At 41.5% G+C, this 24,407-nt stretch overlaps 1 protein-coding gene across 1 annotated transcript in view; it reads right to left on the reverse strand.

The window, feature by feature from the left end:
• LOC132263238 (teneurin-a) overlaps positions 1 to 24,407 on the reverse strand; it is a 97,126-nt gene that overhangs the window by 5,135 nt on the left and 67,584 nt on the right. Inside the window, exons 12-19 of the mRNA XM_059762905.1 lie at positions 22,689 to 22,808; positions 7,394 to 7,493; positions 7,180 to 7,247; positions 5,962 to 6,154; positions 3,920 to 4,757; positions 3,099 to 3,639; positions 2,236 to 2,510; positions 291 to 1,697 (exon numbers count right to left, since the gene is read on the reverse strand). Coding sequence (XP_059618888.1) covers positions 291 to 1,697; positions 2,236 to 2,510; positions 3,099 to 3,639; positions 3,920 to 4,757; positions 5,962 to 6,154; positions 7,180 to 7,247; positions 7,394 to 7,493; positions 22,689 to 22,808 — 3,542 coding nt within the window. The remainder of the gene's footprint in view (positions 1 to 290; positions 1,698 to 2,235; positions 2,511 to 3,098; positions 3,640 to 3,919; positions 4,758 to 5,961; positions 6,155 to 7,179; positions 7,248 to 7,393; positions 7,494 to 22,688; positions 22,809 to 24,407) is intronic.

Here is a 24,407-nt window from a genome sequence, read left to right on the forward strand (position 1 = left end):
TTTTTCATTGCTAAATTCCGTGTTAGTTAGCAGAGGTGGACGAACAAAGAGTGCCGGAGAATTGGGTCAATGCAAGGGGGAGGATGAAATGGTAGAAATATGTACACCACACCTTGCGTGCAGGATCTTTAACACTTCGAAAGTCCTTGACAGTGAGCAAGAAATGCATTCTTTTCACTGTTTGTCACTTAAAACACCCCATAATTTCAAAGCTTTGGGGTATTTTCCCGGTTACATCACATCGGCAACAGTTTCCCACCTTGTGAGGGCGTGATTGACGGGCGACTTACCTGGGAAGACGGTCTGCAGCAGCGCGCCGCTGTGCGAGTAGTGCTGCAGGTAGGGCTTGGTGCTGCCGGGCGGAGTGTAGGTGCAGCGGATGAAGCCGATGGAGGGCTGCAGGCTGAAGGAGTGCTTCGTGCCGCTGGGCAGCGTGACGTGGCGCAGGCCACCGTCCTCGTCGTACGCCAAGAGGATCTTGCGCTGGCTGGCCAGGCCGATCTCCGACACGAGGTTGAGGTCGTTGTACACGAAGCTCACGGTGCCGTCCTGCTGGCTCGTGATCTCCGACAGTAGCCCGTGCTGCTCGTACGTGTACTTGAGCTCGGACGGACCCCAGGTCCAGCCGTCGATGCGGTTGAAGCGGTCGTAGGAGATGTTGAGCGGGTGGCCGACGGCGGCGGGGTGGTAGGACTGCGGCTGGCCGCTGGGATCGAAGGCGATGGTGAGGATGGGCTGTCGGTCGCGGTCGAAGAATGTCTCCCTGCTGGTGAACTGGTCGAACTCCACCCCGAACGCCCGGGAATTGTTGACAAAGAGCTCGTGATTGAGTGTCTGCTGCGGATTGCGAACGTCCCCAACGAGGCTGTACGATGAATACATGGTGTTAATTAGCTCATCACCCATTGTTACCGTCTGCTGTGACCACATCGGCAGCATTTCCGCCTCCACGGGCAGAGAGGCCTCCAGGAGGGGGTGTCTTGCTGCGGCTGCCGACTCAATCACCATATTGTTTGGCGTGGCGATGGAGAGGGTGTTGTTTGTGTTGATGTGGGCGACGGTCTTTTCCACCCCATTGCTCATTGTCAGTGACTTAATCCCACCCACAATTAGCATATCGCTGCGCTCGTGCTGGTCCCCGGCGAACAGGCTCTGCACGGGCGCCCGCACCTGCACGGCCAGGCCCACGTCGGCCGCCAGGCTGGAGCCGATGGACACGGTCTCGCCCGTGGGCAGGATCAGGCCGATCACGCGCCCGAACTCGTCGTACGAGTAGATGTACGTCTCGCCGCCGCCGGAGCGGCTGTTCAGCAGCCCGGACGTCGTGTCGTAGTCCAGCTCGATCTCGGACTTGCCCTTCTCCGTCAGCTTGGCCAGCAGACCCACGTTGTTGATCTTCAGCTCGGACTTGTGGTCCTGCGTGTTCTCGATGGAGCTCACGAGGTTGCTGTAGTCGCGCAGGAACTGGATCTTGTTGCCCGAGCTGTCCGTCACCGTGGACAGCTTGCCGAAGCTGGTGTTCTTGGAGTAGAGAAAGGAGTAGCGCGTCTTGGCCGACGCCAGATCCTTCGTGGCCACATGCTGTCCGTATCGATTGAACACGTACACCTCACTCGTGGGCGGATAGGGAATGTGGAACTCGCCGTTGATGTCGTGACTCGGCAGATAATGCTGCAGTGCCAAAATGTGCAGAGATCCTGCAGAGAGAGAAAGAGGGAGAGAATAGAAGAAATGAGTCACGCTCAAGTGATTAATAGGGTGCCTTTTTTCCGCGCAACATAAACTCGCGAGCAACACTGCGAACAAACACTCCGGAGCTTTCCATTTGCGACTGAGAGCTTTACTTAACATCATTAGTCGTGCTTTTTGATATGAACAAGAGAGCGTAAAAATATTACACTCGGAAATATTAAATGATCTTGAAAAAAAAAAGTAATTAGATTTCTTGGAATTGAGGCTCGATTTTCCTCTGAGTGTAGTGAAAAAGGATTTCACAGTCCTTCAGAGTGACCTCTTCATTTGCAGCAGTGTTTTCCTTTTATCTTCGCCCACAACAGGCGAAATCCAAATGTTTCCGCCTGCATTAATAATGGATATTCGAGTTGTTTCTCGCGCGAGTGTATAAATTCACCCAAAGTGGGCCATCGTTGCCACCCAGTGAGCGCGCTCGTGGGTGGTTTTGGGTGCAAAGAAAGGGCGATAAATGCGACATTCCGTTGCAAGCAAATCACTCACCCTGATCGGCAACGTTGATTACGCCGTCCTGCGACACAGCAATGGCGGAGATGGCCTGGAAGCGCGCGTTGGATGAGAGCAGCGTCTCCGCGTTGCTCGTCGGCGCCTCGTCGCCGTAGCCGCTCGTGGTGACGCTGGTGGCGTTGAAGGGTGGGCAGGAGCAGGCTGTGGCCGCGGGGGCTGAAGGTGCACCGGGATTTCCGGCGCTTCCGCTCCGGGCTGGATTCATCGTTGTCGTTGCCGTGGTGGCGTTGCCACAATCGCAACTCGGGAGACTGCAATTATTTGGGTCATTAAGGATTTATCTCCGCCCCATTGATTTCTTGCAAACACTCTTCTCTCTCGCGTGTGTTGTGTGTGTGTTTCTCCGGCAATTGGAGGGCATTGTACGCGTAAAATGCCATCGTGCGAGCGCTGCGAGGGTGGCTCAGCAACAGGAGAGACAAGAGGAAGAAATTGGTGGTATTTTGTGAGCAAATGGAGTGGACAAGAGGGCACACGATGGCACTCATTCGCCTGTGTGGCGCATTTAATGGAATAAAAGCTGATTGAGGGTGCGAAAGTTTCGCGCGCACTTCACAATATTTCCACACAATTTTGCAGAATCACGAGCGAGAGAGAGAGAGAGTGCTTAAAACAACCCTTTCAAGTAAAGGTTGAATTAAGCATTTCTTTCTTCCTTCTGTGGCTTAAGAAGCATCCAAGGAAGCATCTTTAGGGATTATTTAGGTAGTAAAATGGGACTCAGAGACTCTATCTTCAGTCAGAGCGACAGAATGAAGGGAAAGCTTGAGGGAAGATTGGGTGTTGGTGGTGAAATTTTCACGAAAACACACACGAAGCGCAAAAGCTCTTTCACTTACGTTGTGCTGTCCACTTTGCCGGCAAACGACCTCATTTTGCCGGAAGTGTCGACGGTGCGAATGGAGTTGACCCGCCGGGAGTCAGAGTCCGCCACATAGAGGTCGCCGGCCGGGGAGAAGGCGATGGCCAGCACGGTGCCCAGCACGTCATCCGTGGTGGTCTTGTTCTTGTCGGCGTTGGCGTTGCAGTGCAGCGGCGTCCCCGCCACGACTTTGATCTTCATGTCGGCGGTGAGTTTCAGCACCAGGCGATCGTCGATGAAGTGCAGCGAGCCGTCCAGGGGGCTGAGCGCCAGCCCGGTGGGCCACTGGAGCTGCGTCTGGCTGGCCAGGAGCGCGCCCTCGCACGGCGCCGGGCTCCAGTGGTTGTGGTGGCCGTGGTGGCCGATGAGCGTGTGGATGACGCCCTTCGGGTCCACGGCGCGGATGTTCGTCCCGTCGGCGATGTACATGGTCCTGTCGGCTGCTATGGCAATGCCTTTCGGGTGGGAGAGGCGAGCCAGCTTGGCCGGACCCCCGTCGCCGCAATTACCTTCGTCACCTGCAATTAATGGGAACGCTTTGTAGAATTCTCACCCCCGCCGAGGAAATATTCCATTAAACAGAGTGCTTCTCTCGCATTCACTCCGCTTTTCTGCTCAATTGACTGTCGTTCTTTTGGACTTTTCCGCACACATCAAAGCCCAGCATTTTCCCCCATTCTTAAAGGGGAGAATAGTGCATTTGACTGCAGGATTCTTAATTCCTGCTTCACGTTAACTGTGCTTGACTTTGTTAGTGCAAGACCCGATTGATTAGCAATATTTCTTGCTCGTTCTCACCTGGAATGCATCGTTGTCCACTGCCGACGACAATGTCGCTGTTGCTGATCGGATTGCTGACGTCGTCCACGGACAGGACCTTGAGGATCTGATGGCGCTCGGGATCGGAGATGTACAGATGTCCATCGGCCGGCGAGACGGTCAAGTAGTACTGGTAGGAGACTTGCGTGGCGCTCAGCTGCAGCACCGTGAAAACCTTCCCTTCGGGCGTGATTCTGCGGACGAGATTGAAGTCCCCGACGAAGAGACTTCCGTCAGGACCCGACGTCAGCGCCACGGGCGTGAGCAGCTTGGCGTCCTTGGCGATGCCATTGCAGAAGTCCTTGCCGCAGTTGAGCGGCCGCTGCAGACCCGTGCCCATCACGACCTTCACGGTGCGCGGATACTCCTTCATGTGCAGCGTGGAGCCGTCGCCCTTCTGCAGGATGCCCTCGTGGAAGTTGTAGTGGTGGTGGATGTCCAGGCCCCAGCCGCCGATGTCCGAGATGTCCACGTCGAAGCCCTGCAGCTTGGCGGTCTGCGTCTCCCATACGGGCTCCTTGCACGTGGAGTGCTGATAGCCGACGCTGATGCGGGCCAGTGACACGCCGTACACCTTCTGCTTGTACACGTTGCGCTTGTTCCACGCGAAGGTGTGCGTCAAATTGGGGTCGGCCTCGTACGTCTTCACGTGCAGAGAGCCCTCAATCTCCACCCCCACGTGCACATGTGTTAACGTCGGTGGGATTGTGGCCTTCGTTAATCGCATCCGCACGATGCTCAGGTAGCCGGGCGCTTGAGATGATTGGTACGTCAAGTGTAGGCCTGAGCCGGGGATTTGCACAGATTCCTGAACAATCTGCAAGAGGGAAAGAGAGAGAGCGAGAGCCCCAATTTGGGCGGTGGTGGTTGTTATTGTATCGGAAGGGCTGCTGAAGAAGTGAGTGGGAAATTTACATTGGCATTTTATGTTCGGGGGCGCTCTGTGTGTGTGTGTAAATTATGTATCCTTCCCCCCCCCCCCCCATCCTCTCAGGGATACTCGCCATGACCATATTTGATCCCTTCTCATCCGTCCCACACGCACTGGCTCGGATTCTTTTTAATTTCCTGAATTATGTACTCTCAGCTCCTCTGCGTCTCTTTTATTGCTCCCAACATTCGCTTCTCCTCTTCTTCTTCATCCTCCTCCTCCTGCTCTGTTTTTTTTTCTATTAAGACTTTATCGCTCTGGGAAGTGAGATTTTATCGCGCGGTTGTGTATCTTCGGCACGATGCAAAGTTGAGGATGATTGGAGAAAATATTGGAAGCGTTTCACCACTTCAATGTGGCTTCCATGGAAGCATGAGATGAAGTGTGTATTGATTTTCTCTCGTGGTTTTGGCGGAAATAAATGAATTTGTCAAAATTTTAAGCAAGACAAGATGCTAAGTCTCTAATCGTCGTGAAGACTTCTAAGACTCCTTTAAGGGGTGAATAATTGTGACAATCACGAATCTCTCTTCTACACAGTGTTATTTCGCATTGTTTTAAGTGAAAATACGGAAAAAATGGATCTTATAATCGAAAGAAATTGAATTTAGGGAAGGTTTCTTCAAGAATTTAACCGATTATAGCAAGTTTAATATTTTTATAGTTAAATTTTCACTGTTTCAGTGAAAAATTGATGTTTTTCAAGGTAAAAATTGATGTTTTTGGTGTCATTTAAACTCGTGTCGATTGCCGATCAATTGTGCCACTCAAGATTGCCTGTGGAGGACACTTATTTGCCCCCTGACGCTATTATTGTATGATTGATTCTAGACCATCTCCCGGGGAGAGAGTTGGCATGGAAATTACAGACGACTTGAGGGGTTATTAATGTGCCTAATTAAATATTACACGATAGTGGAAAATTAATTTAAACACTGACTTCTCAGAGTGCCTGAGAATTTGTACAATTTCCCTTCGCAATTGATTTTCCCCCACCACCACAGACTGTCCCCGAAACTTTGATGTCCTGCAATTACTCATGCGGCCTGGCCAGGAGGGAGTGTGTGTGGGGTCGTCCCAGTGCGCCTACCTGAGTCTCTGCGAAAATGTTGCGATGACCAGCCATGGCGCCCACACCATTTGGCATCCATGTCCCGAACAATTGTGGTTTCAGCAGCTCATGGTCGTGCTCGAGACAGACAACTCCCGGCGGGACACTTTCGTCCGTGAAGTGGTACAGGATGGTGTTGAGGAAGCTGAACGCCGGATTCGGTGGTGTGATCCTGTTTTGGGCACGTCAGAGGTGGGAAATTTATTAATATTGCAGCATTTTTGGGGTCACAACACAGAGCCAAAGGTCCGCCAACGGCGTGTATTGGAAAGAATGCACGGCGAAAAGTTTAGGCGATAAATCCGAATTTTACCGAGTTAGACAAATTTATGGCCAAAGAGAGCTTTGAATAGATTGAAAATTTAGATTTTTCCAAGAAGGAGATAATGATAAAAAAAAGTCTATGTTCAATGGTTACATAACCTAAAAAAATATCAATTTTTGTGTTTAAGACATAACTTTGTACTTACAATGTTTCAAGCGGTATTTTTAAAGATCTTGTCTTGGTTTATAACCAAAATAGTTATGAAGAAACAGCGATTTTAAGCAAATTTCTTAGACAATTTAGTCCTAAAACTTTACTGATAAACTTTATAGTTATTTTTTTTAAATGTTTTATTAAAGAATAGTAAGAAATTTAACGTAAAAACATTAATTTTTCTAAGAGGAAAGTTACTTGTGATTTCAGACCATAATTTTATGATTATTCAATCTTTTTTTGATTGTACCAAAAAATGCATTTTATTATTTTCTAAATATTTTATCAAAATTAAATATTTGATATGTTTTTCTTCACATATTGCCGCCAGAGGGCAATTTTTGTGACTCTTTTGCTTTTTTGATTTAAAGTTTTAATGAAATATTCAGAATAATTTGTCAAAAAGATTCAATTTTTGGTATTTAAAAGTGAAAATCAATATTTCAATATTTATTTGGGGAAAATTCTCTTTCTAATTAAATATTCAGCTCAAAACCTCACAGTTTATGGAGAATTTGGGAATATCTGTACGGATTTCAGTGAAATTATCTCCTCCTTGGGTCAAATCTTCTTCACAGTGCAAACTTTCGTCCTCAAAACTGCTCGGCTTGTGACATAATTTTTTGTGACTTTCATTTCACAAGCCATAACAGTTAGTGAATATGAAAAAAACACGCGCGCGCGCGCGACAGTGTTGAGAAAAATAATAAAGTGCATACTTTATGAGTGGACGCAAGTGTTCCTCATCTTCGCTGAGTTGCATCTGAACAGGTGGCAAAACAACAATCTGCGGAGGGGAAATATAAAATTCATTTGAGTAAGAACCCCGTTAACTTTAATGGCACTTCTTGTGCTTGTTTTTCCACCCTCAACAAACCCTTCTTTTGGGGGGCTCACGCGCCCACTTTATCTGTGTTCATCCGTGAAACTCACCTGATTCCAGGGCACGAAGACCGTGCGCGTCAGCGGACGGAAGGGTGATCGCTGGAATTGCAAGGTAACAGCTCCGCCGCCATTTACCAGAACATCAAACCTGTGGGGTTGTCACGGGGGGTGAAGAGGGCGGGAGAGAGAGAGAGAGAGAGAAAGAGCACGTTAGCTTGTGCATAGGGCGAGGGTGAAAGTCGTTAAACTTAATGGAAGCTTTTACATTTAATAAAAGGACATGAGACATTTTTGTTCCATGTTAACTCTTAATCCTGTCATTCAACCAGAGGCTAAGAGGAAATTTTTAGTGCTGAGCAAAATGCCATTTTGACGACGAAAAGTTAATATTTCTCGTTCAATCACAAAATAAATCTATGAGCGACTTTTGGGGTTGGGAGAAATAACCCTGAAAGAGGGGTTTGTGGATGCCAGTGATTTCCTCTTGAGTGACAAATCAGTTGACGGTGGAAAAGCCAATGTTGCTTTTCCCACTCGCAGGACGAAAGGACGAAAAAAAAGTGAGTGAAAGTGTCAAAAGCATGCTTGAGAAGAATAATTCTTACACCTGTACAATGATAACCTGTTCAGTTTCTTTTTCTCTCAAGAGCATTTCTTACCATCGTTGTTTGGCTGTTGGAATTGAGGAAGTTGTCTAATTTCTCAAAAATTTCCACAAATGTACGACTTTAGAGAATGATAAATGATTCACGAGTGAATAATTGAATTTTTCACCTGAATATGAAATTTATTTACCAGAAACTTTTAAGTTGAATTTGCCGTGAAAATGCAATGTGTATATATATTAAATTGAAACTTTCTTCAACCCCGAAAAACTATCTTAGCTGCGCTCGTGTTCTTTCTCACCCATCCACAATATCTCTTGCAAAAGAGAGCGGAGAATTCATTCTTTTCAGACCATTTCCACTGGCAATGTTATAAATTTCCCTTTTTTTTATGCCACAAACTCTCCGTGAGTCAAAAAGGGGTGGTTTTTGAGATGATATTGTGTGTTATGTATTGCACAATGAGAATGATTTGCATTGAAAATTCAAGTCATACTCCTTCGCCAGTTGAGACAAAACTGTCGATAAGATGAGCCAAGTTAAAAGGCAGTTGCCATAATCATAAATAATATATGGGGCTACTTTCGAAAGAACTTTCTGCAGTAAAAGCACATAGGATTAGATTTAATGTGTCTTGAGTGTTTCTTCTGGATTGCCTCTGGAGCTGAAGATGTGCGAGTGAGAGCCTTCGACGTCAGTGATAACAAATCAATACTGTTACTGACTTGCTCTCACCCTCTTTCCACCCCCCGACAATTTCGCCCGTCCGTCCACATCAACACACTGGGCTTCCTCCGCCCCTGTCTCCGATGGCAATATTGGAGGGAACACACCCAGTTTCAGGGGTGGCTCTTGGATCTGTCTCCCGCCAGACTCACTCTCTCTCCTCGGGGGCGAATATGTGCACGCTTTTAGGGTTGCGAAGCTCGTGCAGGGGCAGAAGTTCTTCTTCGGGGCTTCGGGGTTGGGGGGGGGGGGAAATATAATCTTATATTGGAAATAAAATTAATTTAGCTGAAGAGATTTATTTGACTTATTAAAGGAGCTGCCTTCACGTTATAATAATAATGTTTTTATTTTTATTACCTACAGCGCTTTTACGAGCCTTTCATCAGGAGGTGAATGTTTATACACACACACACACGCGCTGTGCGTCTAATCCGCAACTTCCAACATCGTATTTTCCATGGGAATATATGCGGAATTTTACTGACATTAATACATATTACTTTTAATGTGGTCGTTCTTTCATAAAAAAAAATATCTCCCCGCAATTACTCTCGACACAGCGAAGCCAAGAGTTTCCCCACCGTAATTATGATAGATTTTAACATATGGAAAGAGATGTGGAGCAATATTCCAGCGAAATGCCTCAGCAACAACTTCCCAATTACCACCCATCGTGAGGCCACAAGAGTTCTGCTTCCCAGAAATGCTTAAGTGCACTGCATGGCAGTCAAGTTGAAGAGCAGCTCATAAAGCATTTATGATCTTTGCTAATTGATTGATATAATTTGGTAATTGAGAATGAGAAATTGGCGGTTCGGCAGAGGAAGTTTGATGAGAAATCGATAGTAGTTGAGTTGCATTCGTGTATTTTGTCACTTCTTTTTTGTACTTGAGAGATTTACGGGTCGTTGCAACATTATTTTCATAATATTTATGATGATTTATGAAATTAACAAATAATAATGTATTTTTAAGTTGATTAACACTTGAATTCGGGTTTTTTGTGTACTTTTCAATGCACCAAATGTCGTGACACGCACGAAAATACGACTGTGTTGAAATGTCACAGAGAAGACAGCTTCCTGGACATCTTGACCAGCAGAATCCTTCAAGAATCCCATCTTGATGAAGACGTTTTGTGAATTTCGCTCTGTTGAATTCATTTTTCGCGCTTAACAGCTGAAATTTGTATTAAACAAACTCTCAACTTTGCCTTGAAGAGCCATTTTGTTCGTATTTAATTCATACTTTACAGTAGCGCCACCAGACGGCCACCAATATAAGCTGTGAAATTTGTAAAGTTGAAATCCAAATTCATAGCTTTTACGAATTGAAAAACGAAATTTTTAAAGTTGCAACGACCGCTAATTTTTCAGTATCATTTATAGGGGAAATTATGGCAAAAATAGGGGTGAAAATCATTGTTTTTATTGAAAAGAATTATTTCTCGTCGTTTTATATTGCAAAGGTCGTAAATTTTTCAATATCAAGCGACGAAATGTTCTTAAAAGTAGTAAAAAAAAAACCCTTTTGTGGTTATTTATTGTTGCAAAACTTTCTTAATTTCACGCTAAGAAATATGAGATAAATTAATTGGAAAAATGAGAGCGTTGAAGGCGTTGTGGCAGCTCAATTGGGCCAACCTGTGACACTATCGTGTGCAGAAATTCTTCCCAGCAACCCTTTCGTGTGCACAATGGCCCACTTAGAGTTTTATCTTGGCGACACTCGTGCAGAGTTCGTCAGGAGGGTAATCACGATCGTGTCGACGGCAGGAAAGGGAGTCTCGAGCCCCCATTTTCATTCAAATGTGAATGACTGATCACCGCTAAATGGTGCCTATCTTCAGCTGATGCTATCTTAAAATATGACTCCATAGAAGCGCACCCGTGTGCTCATATTGACAAAAATCCACCCCCATGAATACCAACGACCCTCCCCGTGCTTTTGTAAATTTTCACACACCGAAGCGCTTCCCAAGTTCACATAACTAGAATTCCCGCATGCCGGCGCTGAGCGATGTGGCGTGTTTTTGTGGAGTCTCTGTGGACAGGAAAAAAGGGAGGCTGCGAAGAATTCTGGGTGATATTATTTATCGATTTTGCCAAATCCATTTTTCAATGAATTCACTTGATCATTATTTAGGTGAAAACGACAATTTTTCATGCGCTATCAGCTTGGTTGTATCGCCAGAAGAGTGACAAAAACCCACCCTTGTGTATTTTGTGAGCCAAAATCGGGTGACTTTTGACTTTCACAGCATTCACACAGACCAAAAGGTGATTGATAATAATTAAATTGCACCCCAAAACTATATAAAATGCTCTGCGAACGCCTGAATTGCGGAAAAATCGTTTCCCAAAAGCCTTAATCCCATTGTATACATAGAGAATGTTTCATTTTTGAATTCCTCTTGAATTTTCATGACAATTTACTCAAAAATACCTACACAATAATTCCGTGGAAAATTGTAGAAACTCTGTGAATTTGCAATGACTCTCATTTTCAAGTTATAGCGAAATGCAGAAATTATACCGCGCCTCATTCGCCATCCATTCACAGTGGAAATCCCGAAAATTTCGAGTTGAGTGCCAAGGAAATTTGGCACGGAAAATCGTCTGAGAATCCCATGCGTGGGCGACCGAATTGTTGGACGTGACAAACACAATCCAATAGGAGATTAATGATGGAATTTTAACTGACGAGACACAATGGCGCCTGGGTTGATTGTTATAGCAACATTTCCGCGCTCTTCCGTGAACCGATTGTCATTCCACTTCCGCTGAATCCCTTTTAAACACCAATAAATTGCGCTTTGATGGGAAATTTTTGATTGTGCTTTTTGGCATTGAAAAATTCAACCAAATTGCCACAATCTTTGGCGGAAATGTGGATGTTTTCGCTGCACACGCACGTGTTTATAATTGTACAAAGTTGCGGTGAGAGAATTTATAATTAGAAGTCTGTATGAAATATTGCAAATACAGTGATTCTAATTTTGAATGAAAGTTTGCTTCCTCTCGAAGCAAATGACCGGAAAATTCGTGCGAATTCAAAGTGTTTTACGGCGAAAAGTCAGACGATTTTCTCAGATGGGCAAATAGAGTAAAATGGAGAAATTTTGTATCACATGAAATTCCAACTCTTTCGACCAACGCGCCAAACAATTCAATGCACGGCCACGTTGGAGTTGTTTTGTCATGCAGCTTCGGTCCAGTTGAATGAGATAAATCTATCCTTTATTTATACATTTGTTTAGGGGGCTGAGGTATTTATGTGGCAGCGGAAATGGCACCGAAAGCTCCGGCCGGGCGGAAAAAAGCCCGAGTGCGGAATTGAAAATATATTTCATTGTGAAATTTGATGATTTTGCGCTATTCATGGAATTGGTGAATATTTTCCACCCTCTCTCTCTCTCTCACTCTCACTGCGTCGATAAAGAGAGCAAAAGAGAGGGAATTTCTGTGCAACCACTCGAACTTTTATTCCCCAAAAATTCCCATCCCCAAAGTGGGACTGTGTGGCGGCATATGTATAAATTCTCGAGATAATAATAACAATGGTCATTGCATGAAGAAGTCAAATAAAACGTAAACTACATTTTCACCTCTCGCATTTTGGGGAGAAAATTGTGGGAAAATTTGTGAAGAGTCAGCACTTGTGGATGAGTGAAATTCTGCCACTAAAAGCGCGCGCGAAGGGTGGAAAAGCTCAATATGTTTGGGTGGGCAAAAATCTCCTAAAAAATATTAGCCATATTTTCACCATACACAAATGCATATGTTAATGCTCGGGAGCCACACATGTTTCGGCCGTTGAAAGTCCTGTCCAAGGGGGAGATATTACGGTCAGAAGTGGTGTACAACTCAGCTGGTTATGGAATTCACTTTAATCAATATTAAGTGACTAAATAACATCGAAAAATACAATTTTATTCAGTTTAGCGTTTGTGATCAAATAAATTGTAATTTTTACATCAATTTCGACTTAAAATATTTTTAACAGATTTATAACCTCACATTTTAATTAAAAATAAGAAGAAGTGCGTAAATTTTTCCTTGTTGAAAAATTTAGCCCTGAAACATCCTCCAAAATCATTTAATCTTGAACCTAAGCTGACTTAGTTTGCATTTCCTTGCACAATAATAATGTAATCTTATAAAAGATCACAAGTTTTTAATGTTAAACTGTGTTAATTACGTTAAGACTGATCATAACCTCTAAAATATAGTTTCCTGATGCAAAATGTCTGTTTTAAGAGCTGCTTGATTGATTTTCTACTCTAAAACAGCAAATTTTCAGCTCAAGAATTTAAATTTTGAGGTTATGTTCCGAAGTGAACTCAAAAGAGCAATTGAAAATTTAATCACATCACAAAATCCTCTAGGAAACTTTAAATATTTCTTAAATCCTGTTTCTTTGAAGGTTGTCAGGGTCACACAAGTATAATATTGTGTCTTTTTATATCAAAGACTCCTAAATTTGAGGTTATGACACATGAAACGGTTGGAAAAGACAATAAAAATCAGAAAATTAAGAAATCGCATGTTTTAAGCACTGTAAAAGTCCTGGAAGTGTCTGTGATTCTCCAGCGGAATTTGTGGCAGTGTTGGGAAGTGGTGTACACTACTGAATAGCCTATTATCTCCCCCTTGGTCCTGTGCGCGCCCCGCGGCGATTGCTGAGGATGCACGACAGCGCGATAGTCGCGCGTGTGGCGGCAGAACCTGGCCAGAGCGTTGGCCGCTTGTGTGATACACTGATAATAAAATGTGTATATATGGGGCAAGCAGGAAAAACCGATTCAACCCTCTCTCCACCCCTCGCCAGGCCACTCTTTTGGCATTGTGTGGACGCTGAAGCTTATACTCGGGGTGAGATATTGTAACGATTTTTCACGTATTGTTGTGGGATTACACGGGAGGTTTATATCAAAGGTTGAAAACGCTGCGAGAATATTGAACATAAACCACCATATGAACTACATAGAGACACATACACCCCCCTGTTACATAAATATGAGCAGAGCCACACACAGCATTTTCGGTTCAATAGATAGCCCGAAAAGTTTTTGAAGCACTGCCAGAAAGAGTGGGTGGGAAAAAATACACCCACCCTCGGCTCATAATAGCCATTTGGAATACATTATATTCCATCATTTTAAACTGGGGGAAATCTCATTAAAGTTTTCGCTACGGGATTTCTTTCTGCAACTTCTTGTGTGCCTTTTATTCCTCCTCGGCGTCAGTGTGTGCCATTCATGGCGTCTCGTGAATGGGTAACAATTGCGAGTGGGTGGCGTTCTCTAAGTGAGGCCATTCAGCAGATATGTATGCGAGAAATTACTGCACGACAATAAATGTGGGTGGCTTTTCCTCTTATATGCAGAAAAGGAACTTCCCTTTGCCGTGCGGCGAGGGTAGAAGAGGCGAAAAGAATAATACAATTATTGATATGTGATGCTATATTGAATTTACAGTGAAAATTTCTACTCATTTGCATTTCAATTACGAAGCAAAATTAAAAGAAAATTCCCCGAAATTTTTCCATCAAACAAGGCATATTTTTTACCATGTAAAAAGTTGGTGTAAAATTTAATTTCATCACTTGACCCACAATATATGCTCTTATTTACACTTTTAAAGTGCCACTAAATGTGTTTCGCTTCCGGCAATTATGTGATTACATGAAAATAAAATTTTAATCCACACTCAAAAAGGCACTTATTATGATTTACCACACTTATGGGAGAGTTTTATTTAAAAAAAAAATAAAAACGACCCAGATAATTTTGTTATTTTTATAATGAAATTTCATTTCGTGACAAACATGAACCAAAAATTTGAGTGAATTTTTTCCAATATTCATAAAAGGCTTTCCCATAAGTAAATGGCAAACACAATTTACCCTCAAATGACTGGGCTTTTGTGGGGGTGAGTGTGAATCGTAAAAACGCCATCCACTCGTGATGATACTGCCGATGGTGGGGAAATCTTAATTGTGCTGTGGCTGAAAATTAGCATTAGAGAGACAAGGAAATTTGCAAGAAATCATTAGAGACACTTTTAGTGGTGCAAACTTAATATTTGCCTGCGAGATGCCTTCGAGGGAAACTGATTAATACCCCTTTCCTCATTTGTCCCTTTTCCCCCCAACCCTCGCCACCACCCTCGGAAAAGCCGGCACGATAAAACATAAGCAAGAGTATGTGGATGGAAAGCCACAACGTAACTATGCACATGATGGAGAGATAAAAGGTTGAATTAAATTCTATATGTGCGGTTATGTGACATCAAAGTTGTTCTGAACAACAGCCTCCAGCGCTTATATACCAAATAAATGAGATAAACAAAAACTCATTTTAGGTTTTAGGTGGAGAGACACACTCGCTGGCTGGCATTTCCGTGTGCCCATAATGTGGGGCGCCTCCCGAAAATACCCCAAAAAGCCTCCAATGCTGTGCTTGGGCCGCATTATATGGTGCTATAATATAGTTTCATGAACAAATAATATTCATGCCTTATTTGGGGAAGTTTTCCACCCCCTCACAGCACTCGGAACCACCTCGCTTAATAATACATTCAATTCTTGCCTTTGTGCCGAATGAGAAAGAGAGCAAATATATGCCACAGTGCGGAGGTACATATGTGCTTAGCATCGTTATCATCCCGGCAAAAGTCAACTTTCAGCGAATTTCATCACAAGGGTGAAACTTTTATTTGCCACCCGCTCAGCGACAAAGCCTGACTGACTTTTTTCCCGCCATCCCTGCCATTTTCTCCGTGACTTCCCACCGAAAATTAAATGCCGACAAAATTGTATAGCACCGGCTGGCGCAGTTGAACTGTTCCATCAGGAATTTGAATCAAAAGAAGAAAGTGAAATTTCAAGATCTTCTCAAATTGAACAGTTTCAGGCATAATATTTATATAAATCAAATTATATTTAAATATTTTCTGGATGTTTAATAATAATTAAAATATTTGATTACTTTCTCCACATATCGCCGTCAGAGGGCAGGAAAGTTGGCGTGAGGGAACGCTAAGAATATCGCATTTTACGTAAAATTTCTCTCTTTCTCATGCATTTTCACACTGTTATGACTTCCTGGAGTGATTCTGGCCAAGAGAAAAGGAAATTTGGCACGAAAATGAAGCTTTTCGCGTCTCACGATCAGCTGATCAAGCTTTAAAGGCATGAAGAAGTTCCAAATGTATTACCAAAAGGCGAAATTGACCTTTGAGAAGTTCAAATTAAAGCTAGAGGTGAATTATTGGTTTTTTTCTTTTTTGTCAAAGTTGATAAGCCAATAATATTGTCAAAATGATTAATATGCATCAAAAGTTAAATGAAAATCACGAAAAATCAAAACATGATTGAATAATTGCGCTGAGAATCAAGAGACTTTTATTCATTTAACACTTTGTCTCTTTCTCGCTATCTTGAGACATTTGGAGACTTTTTGAAGCGCGTGAATCGCTTAAATGTTTCATGAATTCAACTTTCCACCCCAATTCGTCCACCCTGTGTCACGATGAGAGCTAAAGTGCAGTGAATGAGAAAACTAGGAAGCCAGTGAGTCTATTGGAATCTTTTGTGCACAGCGAGACAATTTCATATTCATTCTGCAAAAGTTCAGCTTCTTCGTTTTGTGTGTGACACTGCCTTTCAACATATCCGCCTTCACCCTCACCTTCGTGCACGAGAGCTCGAATGGTGGACCATTTCATCCCCAAAACAAACACACCTTTTCGTCCCCCGCAAAGTGTGGTCTCACGTCAGGGACTCCCTTCGGTACATTCGCCGTGGAGAGAGAGAGAATATTATGATCAACTTAGGTGTACCTCGAGACCACCCTTCAAGAGAACAACCCTCTGAGTCTTGTGCGCCACCCCCGACCCCGGGGGCCGGAAGGGCACGGCGCGCGGGGGGCAAAATGGACCAGGCTTGTGTGCTCAAGGTATAACATGGACAGGTGGAGGAGAAATCTCTCTGTTTTATTGCAAAATTTTCCAAGAAAACACAAGCCAAAATCCACCTTCAACATCCACTCTCATTTCACCCTCCCCCATTCTTATTAATAGAGAATGAGATGAATTAATATTTTATGGATGGCAATGTATTCTATCCATTTCCGAGATTGTAAATTTCCATGTAATTAAAATTTGTTGTTATTTGATTCGTAAAACCCCATGGAGAGAGACGCGCAAGGGAGGAACATCCAAAAATATTTATATTCCCCATTTTGTGCCGCACTTCCAAACAGTGCCAGTGGGTGGCGAAAAAGGTGCGCCCAAGATGAGGAACTATATGTAGTTTTGCCGCTCAAATCTACATAAACTCACATTCAGGCATACTCAAAAGTTTCAAATCGAGCACCGCACGATAGTGTGCCGCAAATTAGTTCATCATATTTTAATATTTCACCTATTCAGAGTTGGTGGAAAATTTCTCTTTAATCTCAAGCATCTCAAGACTTTCAATTAGGACCAACTTTACATTGTATGGCTTCTTCTTAGTGTGTGTTTGTGTGCGTCTTATGAGCTGAGAAAAGATGGTCAGGCTGGAATACGTCACAGACACACAAAACTTAATCAGGGATATTTTGTATTATTCACAAGGGGTTGCTAATGTGGATTTTCAATGCTCCCTTCAAGATTTAGATAGAAAAAGAGTGGAAAATGAAGGAGAAAAATATATTAAGTTGTCAAATTGTCTTGTCGGGAGAAGTTTTAGGTCTGAAGATAGATTTTAGAGCGTTGAAAAAATTACTTCAAACACTTTGGAGATCATTTAAGAAGTTTAAAAGGAGGAAAGGAATTATACTCCCAAAATTAGAAGATTTTGTGGGTAGACAAATGAATTTGAGGTTAAGTTTTAAGAAGAATATTGAACGATTAAACGGTTTAAATTACGGTTTTTCTCTAGTTTTGACTACAGATTTTCCAGGCATTATTAAACATTCTCTAATGTGTAAAAATTAGGAGGTTTTTCTAGTCTCACACTGTTTTTAACGCAAAACCTCGCGTAAAACCGTAAATACTCGAATAAACATCAAGTTTGAAAGTTATATTGTCTATTTATTATGTGTTTTCTAGCTTTTTGGCTAAGAAATTCACATTTTACTTTTTAAAAATCTTTTACAAATTATTAATAAATAAATTTTGAATATATAATAAGATTAAATATCTGTTTTTTCGCTTTACGAAGAAGCGAATCAAGTAGGAATGGATGAAAATGAACCGAAAAAGCAACACTTCATCCCCAATATTAGCAACCCCTAGATTATTCACATGTTTGGGGATGATTCTAGCCTTAGAATTCACTTCCACTTTGAGTTTTTCTCTGTGTCTCTCCCCTCATTTGAAAGGGACTTTGTTCATTCAGAAGACAAAGTTCCCCTTTTGCAGCAAAAAGTTATGAGAAATTCTATGAGTTGATTTGAGGACTTTCTCTCGACAATATTAGGCGTTAAAATGAGGACGTGGTCAAACAAATTTACAAACATAACTTTCACGCTCTGTTTTGCACAAGTTCTCAAATGTAATTCAACTCTCAAGCTTCATCTTTCCATTTGATCATTAGGCAACTGGCGAACATTTGACTCTAAAGGTTTCAAGGCACATTTCTGGGCCAGGAAACAAGGTTGTTTTCTGTGCCTTTCAGACGCTCTGTGACACCTGAGAATGCCCAGTGATTTTTTACCCACTGAAGCTCCCTGCAAGAGGGTGAAATATCGCTGTTAATTTCCCTGCCAGTCACAATTCCCAGTTTCACCCTGTGGGCATTATTTGTGCACATACCATTAGATAATTTAATATAAAGTCTACCGTTTGCCTTCCACTGAGATTTCTCTGTTATCATCGTGTCGTTTGGGTAGGTTGTGTCTTGTCATTAAATCAATTACACTTTATTTTGCTACTGGGACCACCCAACCACCCACAACCCCATCCCATCGCGACCCCACAAAGTCACAAACATGCACAAATATCCTGTAACGCTTCTCGCCCTCTCTCGGCTATAATGAAGCCAAAATGGGTGGTTTGCTGCGGAGTTGAGACCACCGAAAGCTGTAATCTGCCAAACTTACTACTCTCCTGTGATTCTCTGCACAGCACTTACACTTATTCAAACTTTTTACTAGGACTTTTGCCCCTTGAAAAATTCCTCACAAACCGCGCCACGATCGAAGCGCTCTTTCAGGGTGGTTTGGGGTGGATTTGGTGGTTGTGTGTTAAAAAAGGCATCAACAATGGCCCCAAAATAGAGCAATAAAAATAAATTTAAAAGAGGTATTATGTACATTTTGACAAATATTGGCGAATCGAGGGAGAAAATTGTGTGGAAAAGAATAACAGGAAATGCCCAGCGATACGGAAATAACAGGAGGAATTTCCCAAAATATCTCGTAGACAATAAATACATTATAAATATTATTTGTGGAAATATATCGAATTATTTGTGCATAAATCTTCAAGTGGGACAAGGACTATATGAATTATATTCTTCCAGGACCTTGAGTGTGGCGAAAGAGTCCTGCTTTGAAGCCCATTCAGCACGGAGGAGAATGGACCATTGTGGTCAGCTAAACTCAATTCACAGAGTCCTTCCACCCTGTTTGCACCAAGAGGACTCTCTGGATATTTTCCATAAGAGCAGCAAAAGTTCGGCAGAGTCGCAAACATTGTCCCCACCCAAGAGTTCAAAGCTAAACTACGTGGAAACATGCTTCTTGGTCGGAATGAAAAGGGGCACAACAGCAGACTAAATTTCACCATCGATGTTCCTTCACAGCCTGACAAATGCCCAAAAAGGACGAACTGTGGATTTCGTTGCAAGCGAAGGAAAAATCGTCAACACTTTCCAACACTTCAAATCTCAAGGATTGTTGGAAAACAAGCTTAAAATTCTCAAATGACTGGAATCTAACCAAAATCTAACTGAAATCTAACCGAAATCTAACTAAAATCTAACTGACAGTTGTCTAAGTCTGTTTTAGATTTTTCTAACCAGATTTGCAGACATAGATGGTTTTTTGGATGATCTTATGATTTTAATTGCTCTTTTTTGAATTTTCAATTTTATTACTCTGGAAATCTAACCGAAAATTAACTAAAATCTAACTGACAACTGTTCAGTTAGATTTTTAACTGATTTTCTTCCTCCAAAATTGCATTTTTGTGTATTTTAAGGGAATCTTAAGAGATATTGACTAGAATATTTATATCTCAAAATGGCTACTGCTTAGTGAGAAATTGAGGTTATGTTTAACTTATATAAATACTTTCAATCAAGGCGCAAGAATTTCAACTTTAAGATGTTTATTGTAAAAAAAAAATGTCAAAATGCGAACTTGTATGAAAATTAATTCGTGAGAGTAAAATAATCAACAGAAATCTACTGATGATTGTCCCCTTTTGAGCCATGAAGAGCTTGTGCGAATGCTGGGCGTTATTTAAAAGAGTGCAAGGAAAGGAGGAAGAAAGGACGAACACGGTCAGACACGGTGGCTTGCAATTGTTTGCTTGACTTTACGTCTGAGTCCTGGGAATTGCTGCGAGGATGTGGTTTGGCGACGTCGGAAACTACTTACATGAATTTGTATTTCAGATACAATATGTATGGCGATAATAGTAAGTATTTTACGGATTTAACCCCATGCGATCCCGAGCTGTGTGTGCTATCTTAAGCGACACATGTGAGCAGATTAAAGTCACATTGTGCATTCCCTCCTTTCAACCCCCTTTCAACTTGGGGTGGAGATTATTTTTGGTATTTGAAGGTGAATTTCTGTGTCAGTGACTATAAAATAATAACCTCCACATTAACTACTTGTTCACGGAGATTTCTGAATAGCTCTCTCTTCTCAGCTGCAGCACAATGGCCAAGAGACATCATCGCCACGGCGATATGAGTGTTATTTAATGGGGAGCAGAGCAGGGATAAATCTCTTAAATATGGGGGATTACATGGGAAGGAATACGGGCATGAAAATATTACGCAAGTCAGAAATTGCGATAAGAATCAACACTAAATTGTCTGCTTCTCTATATAGAGAAATTAGAATTAACTTTTGGATTATAAGGCAGCATTCTTGTCATCTTGCCTCCGTTGTGTGCACAATGAGGGCTTTCTCTCTCTCTCGATTCACTGATAATCAAATTGATATCACAAACTGCACAGGACGGACAATGGGTATTATTTCTGAGATGCGCTGCACTTCAGCAGCGATGCACAAACAATTCATATTCGTCAAGGGGAGATTGTCTGAGTCCTGCCACAGCTGCAATGATCAATGGAGAGCCATTTTTCTCCACACAACATATCCCTGGATTTGTCAAAATATTGATATGTCTCTCAGACAATTCATATGCCATGAATGCCCAGAGACTTAGAGAAGGAAAACCGAAGAAAAAGGACAAAAAAGTGGAGGAGACGAATGGACGTTCGAATTGAAAAGAATAAATTGCATCAAGGACACAAAGGAGAGAATTTCTACGATGTTACATAATTTATCAAGGGGGAGATAATACAGCCTGAAATGATGTACAACTCAGTGGAAGTCTTGAGAAGTGTTTAAAAACTTCCAATTTTCCCTTCTTGAATCCTTCTTCTACTGGGAAATTATTCCGATTCTTTGGATTTCCTTCGATTTTCACGCATAATCAATCACAAAAATCTTTTTTTTTAGGTTATGTAACGAATTATGGACAGATTAAGTGAATAATTTATATTTTCGAACATAAATTTTTATGCTTACGTTAAAAAATCACTTTTTTTGGGGAGAATGAAGCATTTGCATGCAACAAACAGTGATTTTCTGAAGATTTTATATCAAGAAACACAGCAAATTGTAATGAACTCGAACATAACCTCAAAAATAGTCATTTGAACGTGGAAAATGCTTATTTAGAAAACTTTCTTGACAATTTTGATTCAAAATCAGCAATTTTGAGTTCATTATCAAATCATAACAGTGGATTTTGTGATTTAGAAAGCTTTGAAACGGAGCTTTTTGTAGATTTCTTAGTGATATTTTTAGGTTATGGCCTGGAAACATAACCAAATAAGCGTTTCAAAAGGATTCTTGCAGAAACATCGGATGGAAACTTAAGAGATTCATTACATTTTGGGAATTTTCAAGATCTGGAAGTGTTCTGAAGTGTTGTACAGATTTGAGGCATATTATCTCCCCCTTGTAATTTATATACAACACAATTATCACACAATTAGTGACATTGGCTGATTAATACTTAATTCATGGCACATGAAATTCCAGTTGAATTTTTTAAATCACGTTTCATACACTCTGTCAGAGTGTTATTTTGTGATTTATGGCAAAGTTAATGATACAAAATTCACTGGATATTCCGTTTGTAGCGTCAAATTACTGCTATCTGAGCACATCCAGAGTCTGTTTATGCATAATTCTTCGTCATCAAGAGAGAGAGAAAAGAGCGCTGGAAATTCTAAATACTCGCGCAAAAGTGTATTAAATATCGCGCGTTCGGGGATTTTGAAGGATTTATCGGGTGGATGTAATAAATTAATAGTAGACTTTCGCGATTTTCCCCATTGGCTTCCACACTTTCGGGGGAGAGTTTTGTGGCAACGAAGCGAGATATTGAGTAATTCAACTCGCTCACATTGTTCATGTGTAATCATAGCTAAAAAATTCCTCCGCCAAGAGATAAACCAAATATTTGGTGAAGCTCTTTTTTCTCGCATGTCCTGCACTGGGAATCCCTGGTTTTGGGGTTGGGGGTGGGGGTGGGAAAAAAAGACGCGCACACAGTGCAGATGACGTTTTTCCGCCCGTACAAAAGAGCACACTTTTCCTCATATGCAGAAACGTCCGGGAAATATCACTTTGATGGCAATCATGGCGTTTGTCAGCCATGAATTTTTTTGGGGCATTTCGTCGTCGTGAAAATGGACAAGATTGGTTGAATGACAGGCAGTTTTGCCAGACTATCGTCTAATAAATTATTAGCATCTTCAGTACTTACCATCCTCCTTGTCGCGTGAGTGTGAATCCGAATCTCGAGTCTCTGTCCACAGAGACACGAATCCCCACAATTCCGAGTCCCTGGGGTGTGACAACTTGTCCTCGCATCACAGACACTCGACTACATTTCATGTGTTATGTTTGAGACAGTGTTATGGAAAATAAGAAATAAGAAAAGGAAAACATAAAAATAAGTTTGATTCATATCATCGTCACGTGTGAGTTTTGCTTCTTCTCCAAACTCTCTCTGTTCATAAATATTTTATACAGCAATGGAGAAAATTGTACGTACAAGAAAAAAAACTAAGATGAGACTTCTTTTTATATACTGTACAATATATGTATATTTATATATATATATTATAATGTAAGTTTTTTTTGCGAATTAGTTTTGTTAGTGAGCGAAAATGCCAATCACAAAAATTTCTTCAGCACAAATTTTTCTTGCTCTTCAAAATTTGCATTAACCAATAAAGAAAGAAAGAAAAAAATAAGAAGAAATTCTGTTGCAACTTTGCAGTCATTTCTTTTCAAAAAAAAAACACAATTCAAAGATTTTTTGGGGTGCTTTTCAGTCCAGACAAAAGAAAACATATAAATCAAGAGAGAGAGAAAAAAAAACTTGCACTCGATATTTTATTGAGAAAAATCAAGAAGATTGAGAAAAACGCGCGCATCATAAAAAGCACATCAATTTCCAGTGAGTTCGTCATATATTTTTGAAGCATATTTTGAAGCATAAAGACAGCATAAATTGCTCAAGTTTTTCTCGCATTTTACGATTTGCCTCTGGCAGAAGTAGATAAATAGTGAGATTTTTCGCTGAAATTCACTTTTCCCAAAAGAAAAAACTCTTCTCAACTTATAACTTCAAATTGTGATGTGACGAAAACACTCTGCTCAAAATGAGGAAAAATCCTTGACAAACAGAAGAAGACGAACCCGTGAAAAAAGAGAAGTGAAAGAGAGAAAATACTTTACAAAATTAAAATGATATATAAACTCATGTCTCGGATGCTCGTGATGTGCGAAGAGTAGAAGAAATTGTGCAGAGAGAGAGAGAGAGAGAAAACTGAATGGCAGAAAAACTCAAATGTAGAGAATATGTCAAATAGTGCATTTTGAGGTAATTTTCCTGCATGTTTTCTACAAAAAATTGCCAAAGTGAATTTTTCATTAATTAGAAAATAATTTCACATCTGAAGAAAAATTAAATTGCTTCTGCAAGACATTAATTGGATTTCTTCTTTCACTGCTTGCTTCAGTGCATCTCATATTTGACGATATGATTTATAACTTGTTGCTGTTTGAGAAAATTCCTGGGAGGAATTCATTTCTTTTTCCCATCGCGCAACAAGAAGTTTATGTCTTGTCTTTGGGAATTTTCTGAGAAAACATCCACAAAAATTACCAATATTTTCAGCATGTCTGAGTTTATTATGCTAAAATTTAATATGTACAAGATTAAATTAAATAATAAAACTCTTCTGTGTCTATTTGATATCATCTAAAGCCAAAGAAGAAGATTTTGTACAGAAAATGATAGTAAAAAATTGTCAAACCACTCTGTTGAGGCATGCAGATCAAATAAGAATATCGTTAAGAACTGTACAGAGGCAACAAAAGACTTTATCACACCTTTAGCTCATAAAATCTCTTATCAATTGTATACTATTTATATGTTCTAAGAGGATTGGTAGACTATATATAGCATACTCTC

This window comes from Phlebotomus argentipes, unplaced genomic scaffold, assembly GCF_947086385.1.
Source record: "Phlebotomus argentipes unplaced genomic scaffold, Phlebotomus argentipes genome assembly contig_15, whole genome shotgun sequence".
Classification (NCBI taxonomy): Eukaryota; Metazoa; Arthropoda; class Insecta; order Diptera; family Psychodidae; genus Phlebotomus; species Phlebotomus argentipes.